Source organism: Panthera tigris, chromosome A1 (genome assembly GCF_018350195.1).
Source record: "Panthera tigris isolate Pti1 chromosome A1, P.tigris_Pti1_mat1.1, whole genome shotgun sequence".
Classification (NCBI taxonomy): Eukaryota; Metazoa; Chordata; class Mammalia; order Carnivora; family Felidae; genus Panthera; species Panthera tigris.
In genome coordinates this window covers 194,942,418-194,962,993 of record NC_056660.1, presented here as the reverse complement: position 1 = coordinate 194,962,993, position 20,576 = coordinate 194,942,418, and the positions used below count along the sequence as shown (strand labels likewise).

The 20,576-nt window shown below is 38.2% G+C and overlaps 1 protein-coding gene across 4 annotated transcripts; it reads right to left on the bottom strand.

Moving 5' to 3' along the window:
- Positions 1–6,136: 6,136 nt before the first annotated feature.
- LOC122240859 (zinc finger protein 300) lies at positions 6,137–17,032 on the bottom strand. 4 transcript variants are annotated; one of them, XM_042994157.1, is made up of 7 exons: positions 15,918–17,032; positions 15,082–15,208; positions 14,371–14,488; positions 11,645–11,754; positions 9,293–9,419; positions 8,926–9,048; positions 6,137–7,802 (listed from the first exon to the last, which is right to left on the bottom strand). In XM_042994157.1, the coding sequence occupies exons 5-7, from the start codon at positions 9,324–9,326 to the stop codon at positions 6,253–6,255; spliced, it is 1,707 nt and encodes a 568-aa protein (XP_042850091.1). In that variant the 5' UTR covers positions 9,327–9,419; positions 11,645–11,754; positions 14,371–14,488; positions 15,082–15,208; positions 15,918–17,032; the 3' UTR covers positions 6,137–6,252. The 4 variants fall into 4 exon arrangements, with proteins under 4 accessions (XP_042850091.1, XP_042850075.1, XP_042850086.1 ...); XM_042994141.1 differs by lacking the exon at positions 11,645–11,754; XM_042994152.1 differs by lacking the exon at positions 11,645–11,754 and having other exon boundaries at positions 14,371–14,414.
- Between the last annotated feature and the right edge of the window lie 3,544 nt (positions 17,033–20,576).

The following is a 20,576-nucleotide window of genomic DNA, read 5'->3' as shown; positions in this document are numbered from 1 at the left end:
AGAGCTGGTAATGAGAAAACAAAAAAGACATCTAGAATATGAAATTAAGAATCAACGTGGGGAAGTATGTCAATGATTCATCTGCAAAGATGACTTAAAAAGAGAATTTTATGGGTAGTAAGAAGGGAGAATTTGAGCTTTCATAGACCATCTAATACATGACTATGCTTCCTTAGATACTTATCAGTTTGCAATTTTAGCTTGTTAATGTAATTATTTTTAACTTGGTTGAATTTTTATAGCCATTGAACTGGAAAAATATTATGAATAAGGTTATCAACATAAGAATATTTTGTTCATCTGAAGTTTTGTTCATTTATTGTTATAGTAATATTAGTGTTGAATATTTGATATTTGTTTAAGCATACTATAAGAGAAAGTAATTACATAATTCTGCTAATGCGTTTAGGAATCATTATTTTCAGTGTAAGATGAAAGAAATACTAGTAAAATATCAGGGTTTTATGAAAAATATGAATGTAACAGTATGAACTCATAATTTAAAACAGTATGTTCTGATTTGTTGCCATGTCCACTGAAGGTGGTCAAGACTCAATGACACCCCATTGGATATGAGTACCTGTGGCAGACAGACTGGGGTTTTCAAATACCATTGCCCACTAAAAGAAACCAGTGCTGTTTGGAGGAATGACTGACACCAGGCCTGGCAGAGGCAATATGCAGGATGAATCTGAAGTATTGTAACTATGGCAATTTCTTAACAGTGCATTTCAAATAACATAGGTTATCATTATAATGAACTCTAAGTTATCAATTCTTAATTTCATGCCGTGGGGTTTTTTTATTTCTTGCTTGAAAAACCGTTGAATAATGAAAGTCAGTTATCTTCTGTTTGCTTCTAGAACTTTATAGTTTCTACTTTTACATGTATATCCACGACCTATTTCAAGTTGATTTTTGTAAATGGTGTGTAACTATGGATCAAAATTCTTTTTGGTTGTTTTTGCAAATGGATTTCTAATTGTTCCAACATTATTTGTTGAAAAGACTACCTTTTGTCCATTGAGTTACTTTGATGACCTTGTTAAAAATCTGTTGTCCATATATGTATGGTTTGGTTTCTAGACTCTATCCTGTTCCATTGGCCTGTCTGTTCTTACACCAATACCACAGACTTGATTATTCTAACTTTACAAACCTTGAAATCAGGTAATATGACTCTTCTTACCGCCCCCTGCCCCTGGCCACCGACCAAAAGGTATTTTGTTTATGCTAGGTCTTTTGCATTTCCATATAAAAATGTTTAAGTTTATTTATTTATTTTGAGAGAGACAGAGAGAACACAAGTGGGGAAGGGGCAGAGAGAGAATCCCAAGCAAGCTCCACACTGCCAGCACAGAGCCCAATGTGGGGCTTGAACCAACAAAGCCACGAGATCATGACCTGAGCTGAAACCAAGAGTAGGACACTTAAGCAACTGAGCCATCCACGTGCACCTCCATATAAATTTTTGGATCAGCTTGTCAATTTTTACAAAAATGCTGCTGGAATATTTTTGTGGGTGATTCAACATACACATCAATTTAAGGGGAACTGATACCTTAACACTGACTCTTTCCATCTGTAAGCACACTATCTCTCCATTTATTTTTTTCAAGAGTCACTTTTTTTTTTAAACTTTTTATTTAAATTCCAGTTAGTTAACATATAGTTCAATATTAGTTTCAGGTGTACAATATAGTGATTTGACACTTCCATACAACACCTGGTGCTCAGTTCAAGTGCACTCCTTAATCCCCATCACCTATTTAATGTTTATTTATTTTTGAGAGACAGAGCAAGAAAGCACAAGCAGGGGAGGGGCAGAGAGAGAGGGAGATACAGAATCTGAAGCAGGCTCCAGGCTCTGAGCTGTCAGCACAGAGACAAATGTGGGGCTTGAACTCACAAACAGTAAGATCATGACCTGAGCCGAAGTCAAGTCGGAGGCTTAACCAACTGAGCCACCCAGGCGCCCCTCCCCATCACCTATGTAACCTATCCCCCCATTCACCTCCCCTTTGGTAACCACCAGTTTGTTCTCTATAGTTATGAGTCTGTTTCTTAGTTTGCCTTTTTCCCCCTTTGCTCATTTGTTTCTTAAAATTCTACACAAGAGCCACTTATTAAGTCTATTAGTTTTGTGGTTGTTGTTGTAGTTTTTGAAATATTCTACGTGGAAGACCAGGTTGTCTGCAATAGAGACAATTTTATTTCTTCCTTCCCCAAAGGTATGCTGCACCACCACAACCACCTTCCCTTTCTTGCTTTCCTTACTGCACTAAGATCACCAGCACAATGTTCACTAGGGAGAGCAAAGCAAACATCTTTGACCATTTGCCAAATGAAAAAAATGCTTGGGGGCAAGCATTTAGTCTTTCACAATTAAATATGATGACTAGATTTTTTTTTTTTATAGATGCTCTTTAACACTATGAAGTAGCTACCCTTTGTTTCTAGTTCACTGAGTTTTTGCTCTAAAAAGATGTGGAATTTTTGTCAAATAATCTTCTGCATCATTGAATGATCACATGGTTTGTTTTTTTTTTAGGCTGCTGATATGATGAATGACACCAATTGATTTCATATATTGGACCAACCTTGCATTTTTAAGTTAAACACTACTTGGCCGTGATGTACTTTCCTTTTAAACTATTGCTAAATCTGATTTGCAAACATCCTGTTAAGGATGGCTATGGTCTATGTTCAGGAAAAACATTGGCCACCAAATGTATTTTTCTTATAATGTCTCTGTCTGGCTTTAGCATCATGGTTAGTGCTAGCCTCATAAAATATGTTAGAAATCCTTGCTCTTCTCTTTTCTGGAATATATGTATGAATCGGCATTTTTTATTTAGTTGTATTCAAATCTTTTTAAGATCCTTTAATTATCTGTAGATTCTGAAGTGATGCTGTTTCCTTTCATTGCTTGCTATGGATATTTATACCTCCTTTTTCTTTGTATTGCCATGGTATTAATGATCTTTTTAGTCAACATTTTGTTGTTCCTACTTCTTTTTTTTCCATTTTTAATCTTATTTTTATCACTTCCTTTTTTACTTTCTTGTAGTTCACCATACTTTTTTATTCTAACCTATTGAGTTGGATGCTTAGATATTTTCGGGCTTTCTTCTTGTCTGATCTGTACTTACTACAATACATTTCCCTCTATTACAGGTTTACGTGGAACTGATTTTGTGAATAGTATGCAGTAATTATGTTTTCATTTTCTGTTTTACCCATATGGATAACTGAGCCAGAAGCATTTATTGAAATACAACATTTCTCCTACTGTTCTACATTGCCATATTTGTCGTAATTCAAATACCTATAGGTAATTATGTTTCTGGATTTTCTTACCATTGGTCTATTTGGCCGCCCATGTGCAATACGTTGTCTTAATTATCACTTTATGGAAAATCTTAGTCTGGTAAGTTCTCCAAATTTGCTCTTCAAAAGTATCTTGGCTAGTCTTACCTTTTAGCATTTCCATATGTAATTTTATAATTAAATTGTAAAAATTTCAAAAAAAGAAAGCTTATTGGGGTTTTGATATAAAATGCATTGAATACCATGGGAAGTTGATCTTTATTCAGGGACGTTGAGGGATATAATCATATGTCCTAGATTCGGTGCCATGGGCAAACATGGTAAGAGGTACTGTCAAAACTTATCAAGAATGGACTATCAGAATAAGCCTGATACAGAATTAAGCAAAACAGGGCATCAGAGCAAGCTCAATTAACTACTGATAAAAATGGAGTCCTTGCCACTTACTAACAGTAGGATGATTCATAACAACTGTAGCTTTAATTCCACATAATAGAGTTAAATCCACACAGAAATTTGTAGCCAGTTGCTAGTTACCTGCATGCTATCTGGTATTTTGTTGTTGCTCAATAATAAAATAAGCTAACTCTATATTTACGAATGGGCTTATTCCTTTGGATTTCAATTTTTCTCATCTCCCCAACAATATACAAATCACTTTGGGGGAAAATGGGCATCTTTAATATTGAGTCTTTCAACCAAAAAACTTGGTAAGTCTCTCAGTTTATTTAATTAAGTCTTGTTTAATTTATTCAGTAATGTTTTATAATTTTCTATATAGAAGTTCTATACTCCATGATTAGACTTACTTTAGGGGGGGTTCATATTTTTTATGCTAATGTAAATGGCATTTTAAAATTTTCATTCTGCTGATATGTAGAATGAGTTTACTTTTTAATATTAAAACTATAAAGCAACTAAACTCCTTTATTTCTAATATTTAATCAGTTATTTTTGTTCTCCTTATACACCACTGCATCATCTATGTCCTTATTACTTTTTCCTTTTTAATCCTATGCCCATTTTCCTATTCTTCCTTCATTGCACTGATCAGCTCCTCTAATAAAATGCTCAAAAAAATAAAAAAAGTATGGTGAAGTATTAAGTCAGTAGGTGCTAAGTCTAAATTTGGATGTTTATAGAAGCCCATTATCAGATCAACAGGCTGCTTGGAGGTTTGTGACAGCAGAAAATCAAATGGGAGGCTTGTAAAGTAGGAATTATGAATCTTTGTTATTCTACATAAGTTCTGTATCTGTCACTATATAGAACACACTCTTCATTAAATTTCTATGTATTCCCGATATGTTCCTTTTTTTTCTTATCCTTTTTAAAATTTTATTTATCTATTTATTTGTCCTTCTCACGCCTTTGTAAGGATCAGTTGGGATGTCTTCCACGAGAAAACATCAGAGCAGCTCAACCCAAAACATGTACTCCTAAGCATTCTTTCCCTGGTATGAATTGTCAATTACATCTGATGACAGTGTTCTCAGCTCACTGCTCATAATGAGACCAAGAATTTGCGTGCACGGACTAGGAATTTCCCACATCCATGTTAGGCATCCCCTGAAGAGGTTCTCACCCAGGGGGTTCCCATCTTTTCACAACAGACAGTTCAGCCATTGAGGAAGAGGATCTGGTGGGCAGGAAATGTGAAAGAATCAAGTGGAAACTATATAAAGAACTATGTGAACATAAGTATACAGACATTCTCCTTCGTGCCAGGAATGCTCTTCTGCAGAAACCTCCAGCAAGGGTCCTCATCTAAAGCTGCTCATGCAGGAATAGACAACCAAAGCAAAGAGAGGAGATATTTTAGAAATATTAAGTTCTTAAGCCTGTGAAGAGTTTTTCTCTACAAGTGTTCTTTGTTCCCAGAGAAAACAGTTGGGGCTGCAGGGCAGGAATCAGAAAATAACTGAAGAGACATTAGACGTGATCTTTATGTGTAACCACCAGTTTATAAATGTATGTAAAAAACAACAAATGCATAATAAAATGTCACTTGAACATACCAAGAATCAAGGCCACTAGGGTCAAAAACAGTAAAATGAACAGTCCTGGGAATGGGTTATCAAAAGCAGAGTGTCTGAAATACAAGTTTAGATGTAGCTTTTACATATTAGTCTTAGCATCCAGCTGCATGGAAATGAAAGACAAAAAGAATAATAAATGAAAATGTACTCTTCACTATACTTTTTTTTTTTACTGATAGGAAATATTCAGATGGGTGAAGCAGGCTTGCTTGAAGTTACACAATCTGCGAGTAGCTGAGCCAGTATTAGAACACAAGACCATCTGGTTCAGTACCAAAGCATTTCCACAACACCAAACTCCCAGTGAGGGAGAATAAATGGGTGATCTGGTCAAGTAGCACCAATTTCAAGATCCAGGATCCTTCCAGAGAGACAGGTCAACTTATATGATTGAGACAGGAAAATGTATAAACATCATCTGATCCACCTATCTTTCCATCTTTGTACAAGAATTTTACATGTATCTTTAGGGTCATGCTAAGCCCCTCCTTATAATGTAGTTTCTAGGAATTTATTTATTTATTTATTTATTTATTTATTTATTTATTTAACTCAAGCTTTCTTCATGTCCTTTACAGAGAATTACTGTATGGCCAAAATGATGCCAAGCTAATATTAGCTATTTCACAATGTCTGGTTATTATTAATGTGGTATAATACAGAATATGTAACTTGACAACATTCTATATACATAACTTTAAAAGTTTTACACACCATGTTGAAAATGTTCCTCATTTATGATTATTTTCCATCATCTTTGCTGAGTTGGGTATCACCACACTACAGACATCTATAAAGATGTCTCATAAATATCAAATCAATCAGGTTCCTAGTATTTATTAAGGCTTGAGCTAATACTGAAGGCTTTTCTGCGTTCAGTTCATTATGATTTTACTACTGTATGAATTCTCTGATGTACAGTGAGTTGTGACTTCTGGATGAAGGCTTTCCCACAGATAGCACATTGATAGGGTCTTTCCCCAGTATGAATTCTCTGATGTAAAACAAGGTCTGACTTCTGGGAAAACGCCTTTCCACATTCAGCACATATGTAAGGTTTTTCTCCTGTATGAATTCGCTGATGCCCTGGGAGGTGAGACTTCTGAGAGAAGGCTTTCCCACATTCACTGCATATATAAGGTTTTTCTCCTGTGTGAATTCTCTGATGTCCAATGAGATGTGATTTCTGACAGAAGGCTTTTCCACATTCACTGCATTTATAGGGCTTTTCTCCAGTATGTGTTCTCTGATGTATGATGAGCTGTGACTTCCGGGAGAAGGTCTTCCCACATTCAGTACATTCATAAGGTTTCTCCCCAGTATGAATTAACTGATGTGTAATGAGTTCCGTCTTCCTGCTGAAGGCTTCCTCACATTGAGCACATTTGTAGGGTTTCTCCCCAGTGTGAATTCTTTTATGGATAATGAGGTGGGACTTCTCACAGAAGGCTTTCCCACATTCAGTACATTCATATGGTTTCTCTCCAGTATGAGCTCTATGATGTATGATCAGCTGTGACTTCTGGGAGAAGGCCTTCCCACACTCTCTACATTCATAAGGTTTCTCTCCAGTGTGAATTCTTTGATGTATAATGAGGGGTGATTTCTGGGAGAAGGCTTTCCCACACTCACTACACTCATATGGCTTTTCCCCAGTGTGAACTCTCTGATGTATAATGAGGGAGGATTTCTGAGAGAAGGCTTTTCCACATTCAGAACATTCGTAAGGTTTTTCCCCAGTATGAGTTCTCTGATGTACGATGAGATGAAACTTCTCACTGAAGGCTTTCCCACATGCACCACAATCATATGGTTTCTTTCCAGTATGAATTCGTTGATGTACAATAAGCTGTGACTTCTTGGCAAAGGCTTTTCCACATGTAACACACACACAGGTTTTCTCCTTAGTTTCAACATTCTGATATTGCATAAGGGATTGTTTACTACTAAAAATGTTCCCACACTGATTGTTATTACAGGGCATTACTCCATTGTGAATTTTCTCAAGATTAGAATCAGATGCACCATAGCTAGATGATTTTCCACATCCCAAACTCTCATCAGGGTTTTTTCTTGAATTACTCTTATTACAACTACGTAGATCAGCATTATATTTCAAGTTCTTTTTAAATACATCATAGCTATGGGATCTTTGTCTTAAAGTATCTGGCTCTATGCACTCTTGAAATATTTTTCCAAAGGCATTATATTTATGGCCTGACTCCACAGTCACTGTTTTGTTGCTGATGACTGTTACTTGCCTGAAAAGCTTGTCTTGGTTTTCCTGACATCTCTGTAGCTGGCCATCATCTTGACAGACTTTTAAAATGGAGTACAATGAACCATCCTTTGTGACTCCTTTCAGGATATTATTACGGAAGGAAACAGACCCCAAAATACATGATTTGGAGTTGTCAAGGTTACTTTTCCTGTCTAAAAGAAAGAAAGATAAAATAAAACAATTATAAAGAACAATAAACAAACAAGAACAATAAATATAATGCAGAAGAACAGAACAAATGATTAATCCAATGTAGTTGATGAACTCAGAACACAAGGACAGAGACAGGCCATCTCCTAACACAGGTCAGCATAAAGTATGATCAGATGAATGGATGGAAAAGGATATTAACGAGAAAAATTAGACCTGAAGGAAATAGAAATGTATCTGGGTTATTGTCACTCTAATCGTGGATTATTCTTCTAGAATTTTCCCATTTCTCCTGCTTTCTGAATGGAAATCCTTTTCACTTTCTGAATTCATTTATCTTATAAACGATTTGCTACATATATACTTAACTATTATCCTGTGACCATTATCCAAAGAAACAAGGTCGCTTCTGTACTCAAAATATTTTAACTCTCTTCAGTCTACTTTCCTAATTAAAAACTAACACAAACAACAGAAAAATCCAAGATCCTGCTATGGATTCAGTATCAGATTCACACCAAGAATCCAAGCTTATATTCCACTACTTCCCATAACACCTTCTATATATACCAACAGAAACTAGCAAAGTTCTCCCAGAAAAGCCTTCATTCTCTACCTTCAAAGTTTTATTCACACACCCTCTCCCCACCACAATCTGCCTTCACCTTCCTCCTTCAGCATCACCAACACTTAGCATGTTTCAAAGCAGCTACAGCTGCACGCTCCGAAAAACACCTTCTCAAATTCTGCTGCATATTTAGACTTGCATTTTCTCCGAACTTTTAAAATGGTAAAACTTTTAAAATGGTATATTTGACACATAATTTTGTACACCATGTGCCTGGAGGTCTTACCATGTAAAGTACAACCTATGTTCTTGGGAGGAATTTGCCTTTCTATTGCCTTTTCATAAAAGGTGTTAAAGATACACATATATGCAGAAAGGAAGAAGATCAATAAGAAACAGCTCCTCCTTATAAAGGTTAAGAATTATTTAATTATTTGTCAAATGCCTACTAAATTCTCAGCACAGGAACAAACAATAAGAAATCTCGATAAGGATTTCTTATCGAGCCTCAGGCATCAATCAATTAAGAAAACAAAACAATCTGAGATTTCACTTCCCTTGTCTCCCATCTGCCTGATTTTCATCTGTATAGATCCAATTTGATACGTCTCTCTTGATGATCCATGGATCTTCTCCTTGTTCCAACTTAGAGATGACATCTGGTTTGGAAACTGGATATCCTATTAAGTGGAAATCACAGAGGAATTGGGATTGGGGGCACTGAAGGAAAAAAGAGAAGGTGTTGTTTCAGAAGGGCTACAATGAATCAGTCCAGTTGACCCTCAGCAAACACCATGACCTCTGTTTGGGAAGGTCTGAAGATCGTAAGTCATTATATATCTCAGGAACCACCTAAGCACAGCACCTGATAAGGAAAGGCCCTTGGTTGGACAAGTCTGAGTGATGCAGGGAAGCCATCCTTACCCAATGAGATCACGTGGCTGAAGTTCTCCAGCATCACATCTCTATACAGGGTCCTCTGAGCAGGGTCCAGTTGCTGCCACTCCTCTTGGGTGAAATCCACAGCCACATCCTTGAATGATACCAACCCCTGTAACAGTATATTCCTGTTCAGTCTGAAGTGACCATTCTCATCATTCCTACTATAGTATATAAAACTACAACTACACCTAGTTTTGTATCATAGTATTTGGGAGAAACAGCACAAAATCTTGTCTTTACAAGAAGAGACAGATTAGGAAAACAGAAGAGGTAAATCAAAATGCCTACCTAATACAAATGGTAATTTAATAAATGATAAGGGCAGCATTCAAATAACTGAGAGGAAAACAGATTATTCAAAGAATAATACTGAAACAACCGGAGAGTCAACAGGAAAGGAAGAATGTTGAATCCATATGTTAAAGGTGGAATTAATTGTATGCTCTTAAAATTCATATGTTATATGCTAACTGCTAGTTTCTCAGAATGTGACCTTATTTGAAAACAGGGTCACTGCAGATGTAATTAGTTCTATGAGGTCACTAGGATGGACCCTAATCCAATATGACTAATATCCATATGAAAAGGAGAAATTTGAACACAGAGACAGACACACATAGAAGAAAGATGATATGAAGAGACATGGGGAGAAGACGGTCACCTATAAGCCAAGGAGAGGGGCCTGGAAGATTGTTCTCTTACAGCCTTCAGAAGGAATCAACCCTGCTGACACTTTTGCGTTTTGGCTTCTAGCCTCCAGAACTTTGAGACAATAAATTTCTGTTGTTTAATCTACCCAGTCTGTGGTCTGTTGTTAAGGTAGCCCTGGAAAACTAATACACCATATTTTATGTCTTGAGAAATGCAAAATATACATTCTAGATGAAGCAAAAAATTAAATTCTAAAAATATAGCCAAGAGCATAAAAGTAACAAAACATGGGAAGATTTTTATTAATAATTACAGAGCAGAGAAAGCTTTTGTTTTTTGGGTTTTTTTAATGTTCCTTTTTTATTTATTTTGAGAGAGTGAGAGAGACACAGAGAGAGGGAGCGAGCAGGGGAGGTGCAGAGAGAGGGGAAGAGAGAGAATCCCAAGCAGGTTCCATGCTGTCAGCACAAACCCTGATGTGGGGCTGGAACCCACAACTGTGAGATCATGACCTGAGCCAAAACCAGGAGTTGGGCACTTAACCGACTGAGCCACCCAGGCGCCCCTAGCAGAAAAAGCCTTTTAAAATAAGAGATTAAAAAGAGAAAAAACACATATAGAGAATCACAGAATGTCAGTGTTCTTGAAGATCATAATGTAATACCCTCAATTTATAGGAAAATAATCATAGCTTCACCTCAATTAATGATTCTCCCATATATATATATAGATATATATATAGATAGATATATATAGATATAGATATATGCAATAACTAGTAATATAATGAAGTATATGAATTACAGTAGCAATACTGAAAACAGACATAATGAGAAATGTACAGGAAACACTCATAAAAAAAATAAGATTATTGATGTGACATTAACACAAAAAAAACTTGGGTAAATGTAGAGCCGTAAGGTATTTCTGGAGGGGAAAGGGACTATTTTAATTAGGTCACCATCATGTTCACAGTTGTCATCTACTAGAATCTGAGTGATGTTTTTCAGCTTTTCCTCCTAAATATTTCATTATTATCAAATATTGCTTTCAGAACAAAAACAGATTAAACACGGTTTCCACTGTCAACACCCCCTGCTTAAAAGTATCCACTGGTTCTATCCTTTCGTATACAATCAGTCTCAATCATCTCAGTCCCACGCCAAGTCCCATATTCACACCATCAAGCTGCCAAACATTTAATTTGTCCTTAAAACAACCTTATTCACTTTCTAATTTTACATATGAGAAAACCTAGAATTACAGTAGTTCAGTAATCACTTGCCAGAGGTCAGGCACTGAAGATATGATTAACTCTCGGCTTTAAAAAGCAGGTATTCTGATTCAATGGCTCCACACTGCCTCCTTGATATTGTAAACAAGGTCTTCTGTATTTTATTGTTTTAATAACACCCTTAGTCAAACTTCCAATGAAACACCCTAGATTTTCGTTTTCCTCAAATGCTCAGCCTTCCTAAAACCACTCTGCCCTCTCTACTTTTGTAAATGTTGTTTCCCATCCTTATCCTACTTCTCTCATGATCTAAAGCTCAATAATCTTTTAAGCCTATTTTCTAACTCCTTATACAGCTGGTTGCTCCCCCTCTCTGTTTTAACAGTTCCTTGCTCCCATATCTATTATAAAATTTTTACTTGTCAATGCTGCTTTCCATGTCTGTTTACCTAATTTTTCTCTGCATTCCTCCCAGAAAAAAAACCATACCGAAATCTTCTTGAGATACTCCACAGCCAGTCAATGCATGTGACACAATTAGGTACTCAAGAAATGTTCACTAAAAAAAGGAATGAATGAAGATTACAGAAAATAAAATAAAGTTCACATTTAACTAAGAATAGTTCTGTGGATTAATCAGTTACATTCTTTTGATCTAAATAACAGTGACATGAGAAAGAAAATAAATGTGGAATGTAGAGAAAATCCATTCTGACAGGAAGTTTAAGAGATGTAATTTTAACATTCTGATTTTGCTTTATGAATTATACTCAAATGCTTCATTATACTAAGTATGCATAAATTTTGTTAATTTTGAGAAAAATATAATGTATAATCAGTGGGAAATTGTACTCTTATCGTCTACAAACAAATGTTTATGGCTTGGGTGACTGGGAGAATGGAAGAGAGAAGGTGTTAGAAGAAGAAAGGAAGAATAGATATGTGTACAAATAATGACTTCACTTCTGGACAGTATGGGAAAAATATAAATCCCTCTTCCTAAAGGAACAGGCATACAATCCGTTAATAAGCCCCAGTAGTCGGATTTATTAAGCTAATAAAAATCCATTTTCATTCTCTAAAGCTACTCCAACAAATATAAGACTAACTAGATATGTAATTTTAAACCTTCCAGTTGCCACATTCAAAACATTATTTTCAAATATATATAGGTATCTCAATATATCCAAAATATAATTTCAAAGTATAACTGACCTTTAAAAATTATTAGTGTGCTTTTTGGAATTGTGTCTTCTAAACTCAGTATGTATTTTACACTTAAGGAACACCTCAATTCAGGCTAACCAATTTCAAGTGCTCACTAATCACATGTGGCTGGTCACTCTGCACTGAACAGCACAACTCTAAAGCTACTGACATTCAAGAAAAAAAACAAAACAACCTTATCTTTTTGCAATAGAACCCACCTGTTAAGCTTTACTGTAAAATACACATGAGCACTCCTAATGCAAAAGTTGATTACTATATTTGATAATAATAATGATGACAATATAATAACAATACCAACAATTAACACTTAATTTAGAACAAACCATCCCAGGTACAATTCCAGGCATGGTTTTTATTTACTTAATTCTTACAACAACCCTATGAGGTTTCTAATCCCCATTTTACAGATAAGAAAACAGTCACTGTTTGACCAGGCTGGAAAGAAATATCATGCATCCGCTAAGATAATAAAGAATTCTAGGGGCACCTGGGTGGCTCAATCGGTTGAGTGTCCAACTTTGGCTCAGGTCAAGATCTTATGGTTCATAAGTTCAAGCCCCACATCAGACTCGATGCTGTCAGTGCAGAGCCCGCTTTGGATCCTCTGTCTCCTGCTCTCTGCCCCTCCCCCGCTGTGCTCTTTCAAAAATAAATAATCATTAAAAAAAAAAAAAGGATTCTAGGTACTGGCATAGGAAGATATTCAAAATGTATACAAAAATCTTTACCTGGGACAATTAAAAAGCAAGTTTTGCAGCACGGAATCTTTATTGTGTAACATTATTTCTCCAAAAGAAAAACACAAGAAAGTAAGAGACACTCTTATACATTTGTACTTTCACGTGTACACACTTAATCATAGTTATATTGAAAAGGTTTGGAAGATTACAAACAAATGGTTAACACAGAGTCTTAGAAGGAGGAGAGTTAAAAGGTTTAAATTTTTATCACTGATATAGTTTGAAATTTATATACCATGTACATAGCCAATGTTGGCAGAGAGAAAAATCACTACACACTATTAAAAATGGAAGTGCAGAGAAGGAACTGGCCTCGAGTTGGAAAGTGATCCTACACAATCTGAAACCACAGCAAAGGGTATGGAGTATCAGGGACCCATGCTCTACAAAGCTTTGCCAGAGAATTATAATGTAAGAACTGCCCTTTGGGAGAAAAATAGATTTTGGAAGACCATTCAAAATGCACCCACCCTGTGTTATCTAGATTTTAGCAGTAGGTAAAACTGGACAATAGGAAGCCTCTATAATCAATCAGGTCCTCTAAACCAGAAATCTAACAAACTTTTTCAGTAAAGCATATATTTTCAGCATTGCAGGTCATACGGTCTCTGTTGTACTTACCCAATGCTGCCATTGTAGCAGGAAAACAGCTACAGACAATACATGAACAATAAAACTGTCCATAAAAATAGACAGCTGAATTTGGCCTACGGGCAATAGTTTGGTGAGCCTAGCTCTGAAGGATAAAGTTCACGGAGTCTGGCTATGACACTATAACTTCCCTCTAAAACAGATCATTTTGTGATACAGCTACCAGAAATCTACTGTTGCATTTACCACAGGAGTGTTGCTAAGAATACTGTGTACTCCATCATCTAGACAAAGACCCAGAATGGAAATTTGTTTTAGTCTTACATGGTAAGAAAGAATTTCTTCCCATGGGAAATTGATCTGTTTTCTCTTTAGAGGACTGTAAATCAATTAAGTGGTGATGTCTTCAAGAAAGATCAGAAAAACTGGTACGTTCGTTTTTAAAAATGTTTTCAGGCCAGGTTTATCTACATGTTCCCGAGAAACTCTTTCTAGGTCTTAACTTTCATTTTGGCTACCTTCTCCCTAATCCAAATTTTAGCTATCTGCACTATTCCATTTGGTCGGACAGAAAATGAAGGAAATTCTGCAAATTAAATACAAAAGCAACTCACCTGGGACTTCATCATTCTCTGCTCTCTTCTACAAGTGCAGATGTCTGAAAAAGCAAGACTGGTGCTCAGATGGGCATTTTCACAGACCAGACCGTCTGCTGCTTCCACATTCACCAATCTAGAAACAACCACTAGAATCAGCTGTATGATGACACAACCAGTGGGGATAAGGCTATTTGGTCCTTGAGAGGGTCAGGAAGCACTAGGTGAAGGAGGTCCTCTCGTGACCACACTATGAAGATACAGAACTTGGTCAGGGTGGTTTAATTGTAAAGATGTGAAGGTATATTTCACACTGACTTACTAACAGCTTATTGTTTCCCTATGAATCAGTAATTCTATTTGTAGAATATTCTCCTAAGGCAATAAACATAAATGGATATGTATAAAGTAAACTGTAGATGGACTGCTCCAGCAACAAGAATGGCCATGACCAAATGGAAAACTGAGAAATGCATTCCCTTATTCCCCAGAAAGAACCAGCAGCTGAATTCCAATAATCTCCCAACAGGTCTTCTATATTTTCCCCCAACTCAGCAAACTCTCTTGCCAATCAATATTCATGGGCCAAAATGTTAATTTTAAGATGTTTTCTGTTTAAACTATTATTACAGATTTTCAACAGTGCAGTCATCTACATATAAAAATGGTGATAGGTTGGAAACACTCATACAAGAGAATATACTACAATGCAGGAAGGCATATTATTACCCCGTCAATTTTTCTCAGTCCCAGAAGGAGTCATTCAGACAAGACTGAACTGGTTCAGAGCAACTGAATGCTCCCAAGACCGGGAGGCTGTTTTACATGGGGTATTCCAGGCGTTGTCAAAACTGATCTGGAAGGAAACAATCAAGAGAAATAGTTATACTCATCTCTGGGTACCCAGCAGGTGCTCAGTAAGTGTTTCTTGAATAAAACAACATGATTTCAATTCTTAGAAAAAGCTGGGCTGAAAATCATACTTTTGATAACAATCCATCCTTTTAAATTTGTTTGGTCTTGTTTTAAAATGACCATTTTGGGGGGAGACGAGGACCAGGCTAAGGGCGCAATGGTGGACCGCGAAGGGGTCTGACCTTTAAGAACTCAATGGTTGCCTAAAACCTGTGGAAACTTTAAAGTATGTAAAAGCCTTTCCCGAAAAGTAGGGCTGATCATGCCTGATCCCATTATTGCTCCCTCCAAATTTCTGAATCCTTGGGTCTAGCAATGACACACCCACAGAATTCCCCCATGACCACTACATCACTGACCACCACATGGATGGTCATTTAGTCCGCAGCCTCCTCACCAATCACTGATTCTCCCCAGTCCCATCAATCACTGGCCCCAGTCAGTCCTCCTACACGCCATTTCGGATCCCACAGACAACTCCATCACTGACACACTATTCCCCAATTACTAATCTCATACCTCACTCCAACCCTGACTCCCAAATAAACCCAACATGAATCCCACACACCTCCCCACCCGTGACTTCATAAATCTGCAATCACTGACCCTCACAGACCCCTCCTCTCCCATTATCAATCCAACAGACTCACCGCACATACCCGCCTTCTGTCTTGCGGCTCCGTTATCAGGTCTCGAAACGCCCATCACGGCTTTAACCGGGACGGCTGTCACAGCCATACTGCTGAACTCTCCCGCTTCCTGTCTGGGTGAGCACAGCGCGGGGCTCCCGAGCCTGCGCCGAGCGGTGCTGGGAGGTTTTGCCCACTCCGCATCCTCGGCGGCTTTGTTCAGGAGGCAATATGGCCGCCCCCAGGTGCTATGTCGGAACTGGGGCCGCCATCTTGAGAATTTGGTCAGTTCCGTACACGCGGAGGAATTCGGTTCCTTCCGAGCAGGAGTTTGGGATGTGCCACCGCCCCCTGCCCCAGGGAAGGGGGCAAGATGATGGAGAGGAGGATTTTACGAACCAGCTAGGTGCGAGGTTTTGCAGAGAGCTTTTACAGGTTTGGGGAAGAAATTTGAGTGATACGACCCCTACTAGAAGACTGCATTTGGTGAAAGAGGAAGAACTTCGAATGTTAAAATACTCTCATGGACGGCACTCCTTAAATATGTTTGTAATGGTACAGCCTACACCGGGAGGTTCGCCTAGCTTGGAGGGGTGAGGCGTAGAATGGCACAGTTCCTTCGCGGAGATCCCACTGTGGGCGCGAAGTGGTGGAAGAGTTCACTGGTGGGCGGAGGAGGGGATCCACAGTAGAAATGAACTTTATACTAAAAGCTATTATAAGGGATTCTCTAGGGGAAATTAGTACTACTAATTGCTGTAAGTTGCTGAGGCGGCCTGAAGGAAAAAGGAACATTCAGAGGCAGGGAGGAGGAGGAGACGGAGGCACAAAGCGTTGACGTGGAGAAGCTGGCGAGAAGAGGGGCAGCGATCCTGCTGCTAAGGAGAGGGCTGTGTAGACAGCGGTGGGAGCCGGAAGGACCGAAAGCAGGACGCGTAGGAACAGAAGTGGGAAGCTAGGGGACACAACACGGGAGACGCGGGGGGAGGTTGAGACCGAGAAAAGGGAGACTGAAAAACAAAAATGGAGAGGAAGCGGGGAGGAGGTTAGATTTCAGGAAAACATCACTTGAAAAAATAATGAACCACAAAGCACTTACCATAACCTTTAGGTACTTCAGGCTTTTATATTAAAAAAAAAAAAAAAAGTGCTAACTAATGTTTCCTGTGCTTAGATATGCTTTTGAATCATCAGTTTTTGAAAGAGCCATGAGATTTTTGGCTTACGTAATTAAATGAATAGCAGTTTTACATTGAGCAGTTTTATCATGTCAAGTAAAAACAAATCGATCTAGATGAGAGATTTTATTCAGAAAGATGGTTGCAATAGGGAGAACACTTCATTCTCAGAAATCTGCAAGCATCTCAAAATCAAACCTTACCTTTCCCCACCCCCGCCCCCACCCCCCTTTTTTTATAGAGGGTTAAGAAGGGTTAGCAGTAACCTTCAACAGGTAGGAGTGCAAGTGGCAAAAACAGGACACTTAAAAATGTTTCTGGAGTTCTCAGATTCCGTGAAAAGCTGTTAAGGGAGGATGTTATGCATATACATATTGCTTTATGTGGTTAAACTTGGGGACCAGCCAAGTTTAGGGGCCTGTGGAAAAGAGAGGGGCCTAACTATTGCTCAAGGAAGAGAGTAAAATAGCAATTGCACTACTAGGTATTTATCCAAGGGACACAGGTGTGCCGTTTCGAAGAGACACATGCACCCCCATGTTTATAGCAGCACTATCGACAATAGCCAAAGTATGGAAAGAGCCCAACTGTCCATTGATGGATGAATGGATAAAGAACATGTGGTATATTTGTACAATGGAGTATTACTCGCAATGAAAAAGAAAGAAATCTTGCCATTTGCAACTATGTGGATGGAACTGGAGGGTATTATGCTAAGTGAAGTTAGAGAAAGCAAAAATCATATGACTTCACTCATGAGGACTTTAAGAGAAAAACAGATGAACATAAGGGAAGGGAAGCAAAAATAATATAAAAATAGGGAGGGGGGCAAAACATAAAAGATTCTTAAATATGGAGAACAAACGGGGTTGCTGGAGGGATTGTGGGAAGGGGGATGGGCTAAATGGGTAAGGGGCATTAAGGAATCTACTTCTGAAGTCATTGTTGCAGTATATGCTAACCTGGCTATAAATTTAAAAAGTAATTACTTAGGGGCACCTGGGTGGCTCAGTTGGTTAAGCGGCCGACTTCAGCTCAGGTCGTGATCTCGTGGTCCGTGAGTTCAAGCCCCGCGTTGGGCTCTGTGCTGACAGCTCAGAGCCTGGAGCCTGTTTCAGATTCTGTGTCTCCCTCTCTCTGACCCTACCCCGTTCATGCTCTGTCTCTGTCTCAAAAATAAATAAACGTTAAAAAAATTTTTTTAAAGTAATTATTTAAAAAAAAAAGAGGGTAAAAAGTGGGCAGTTGCGATCAATTTGAACTCCCACAGTTACATCAATATTTATTGCATGCCTTGTGCTTAAGGCAGTGTAGCCACTGTGCTAGACACTAGGGGTATAATGATTAATTTAAGATCCTCAAGGAGTGGGGCACCTGGGTGGCTCAGTTAGTTAAGCCTGTGACTTCAGCTCAGGTCATGTTCTCCTGGTTAGTGAATTTGAGCCTCACATCAGGCTCTGCACGGACAGTGAGGAAACTGCCTGGGATTCTCTCTCTTCCTCCCTGTCTCTGCCCCTGCCCCACTTGTGCTCACACACATGCTCTCTCTCTCTCTCTCGAAATAAACTTAAAAAAAAAAAAGAAAAGAAGACTCCTCAAGGAGTGATGCCAGTGGATGCTGTAAATATGGGAAGGGCCTAACCATGAGAACCTTGTAGTAATTTAAAAAAGTTTAGCTCTTGAGCCAAAGTGTGATGCAAAGCTGTCCCTAACGTAGTATCTCATTAAAAAAGAAGCTGAAGGAGGAGACCTCCCTTGTAATGAAAGAAATAAGAATTAAAGCTGCAGTAAGATCCTATTTCTCATCTATTAGCCTGTTAAAAAGTATTCTACTTTTGGAAATATATGGTGTTGATAAGGCCAAGGGAATAAGGAATTCTCATATGTTACTGGTGGGACAGAAAAATGATACAGTCCCTATATAGGTGGTTTAGCAATAGCTAGCCAAAATACATGTATTAGTGACTTCCAGCAGTTGGGCTGTGAGGACAAAGGCGTGCTGGGAATGGTGACCAAGAAGTTGGCGTGGCAGCTTGAATTCATTAGAAGAGTCAGTTGCGCCAACAAATGGAAATCTAGGAAGAAGCAAATCCATTGTTTGACTACATAATTGTCACTGATTTTGAGTCAGCATGTAGGAATGATGGGAAACGCCACCAGAGCCAAGAAATTAATGAACTTCCAACACTTTGCTGAACACATTAACTGGAAAAATTGAATCCGACTTCCACTTCCAGGCCTATGTCCAGCCTCAGGAACATCCAATTCTTTCTGAATTTTGCATGGAACTGACAGGCATAAAATGGGCTCAAGTTGATGAAGGAGTCCCTCTGAGGCTTTGCTTAACTCAGTTCTGTAAATGGATTCAGAAACAAGAAAATTATCATTTTTGTTCCCTTATGTTCATGTTTCATTTCTTAAATTCCACATGACTGAAATTAGATGGTATTTGTCTTTCTCTGAGTGACTTATTTCACTTAGCATTATATACTCCAGCTCCATCCATATTGTTGCAAATGGCAAGATTTTATCTTTTTAAATTTTTTAAAATTTATTTTTGAGAGAGAGACAGAGAAAGAGAGACAGAGTGCAAGCAGGGGAGGGGCAGAAAGAGAGAGACACACAGAATCGGAAGCAGGCTCCAGGCTCTGAGCTGTCAACACAGAGCCCGATGTGGGGTTCAAACTCACAAACCGTGAGATCATGACTTGAGCCAAAGTCGGACGCTTAACCAACTGAGCCACCCAGGTGCCCCAAGATTTTATTCTTTTTATGGCCGAGTAATAGTCCATTATGCACATTGTCTTTTTTTTTCAATATATGAAGTTTATTGTCAAATTGGTTTCCATACAACACCCAGTGCTCATCCCAAAAGGTGCCCTCCTCAATACCCATCACCCACCCTCCCCTCCCTCCCACCCCCCATCAACCCTCAGTTTGTTCTCAGTGTTTAAGAGTCTCTTATGCTTTGGCTCTCTTCCACTCTAACCTCTTTTTTTTTTTCCTTCCCCTCCCCCATGGGTTTCTGTTAAGTTTCTCAGGATCCACATAAGAGTGAAACCATATGGTATCTGTCTTTCTCTGTATGGCTTATTTCACTTAGCATAACACTCTCCAGTTCCATCCATGTTGCTACAAAGGGCCAGATTTCATTCTTTCTCATTGCCACGTAGTATTCCATTGTGTATATAAACCACAATTTCTTTATCCATTCATCAGTTGATGGACATTTAGGCTCTTTCCATAATTTGGCTATTGTTGAGAGTGCTGCTATAAACATTGGGGTACAAGTGCCCCTATGCATCAGTACTCTTGTATTCCTTGGGTAAATTCCTAGCAGTATGCACATCTTCTTTATCCATTCATCAGTCAGTGGACATTTGGGCTCTATCCATAGTTTGGTTATTATTCATAATGCTGCTATAAACATTAGGGTGCATGTGTCCCTTTGAATTAGTATTTTTGTATTCTTTGGATAAATACCTAGTAGTGCAATTGCTGG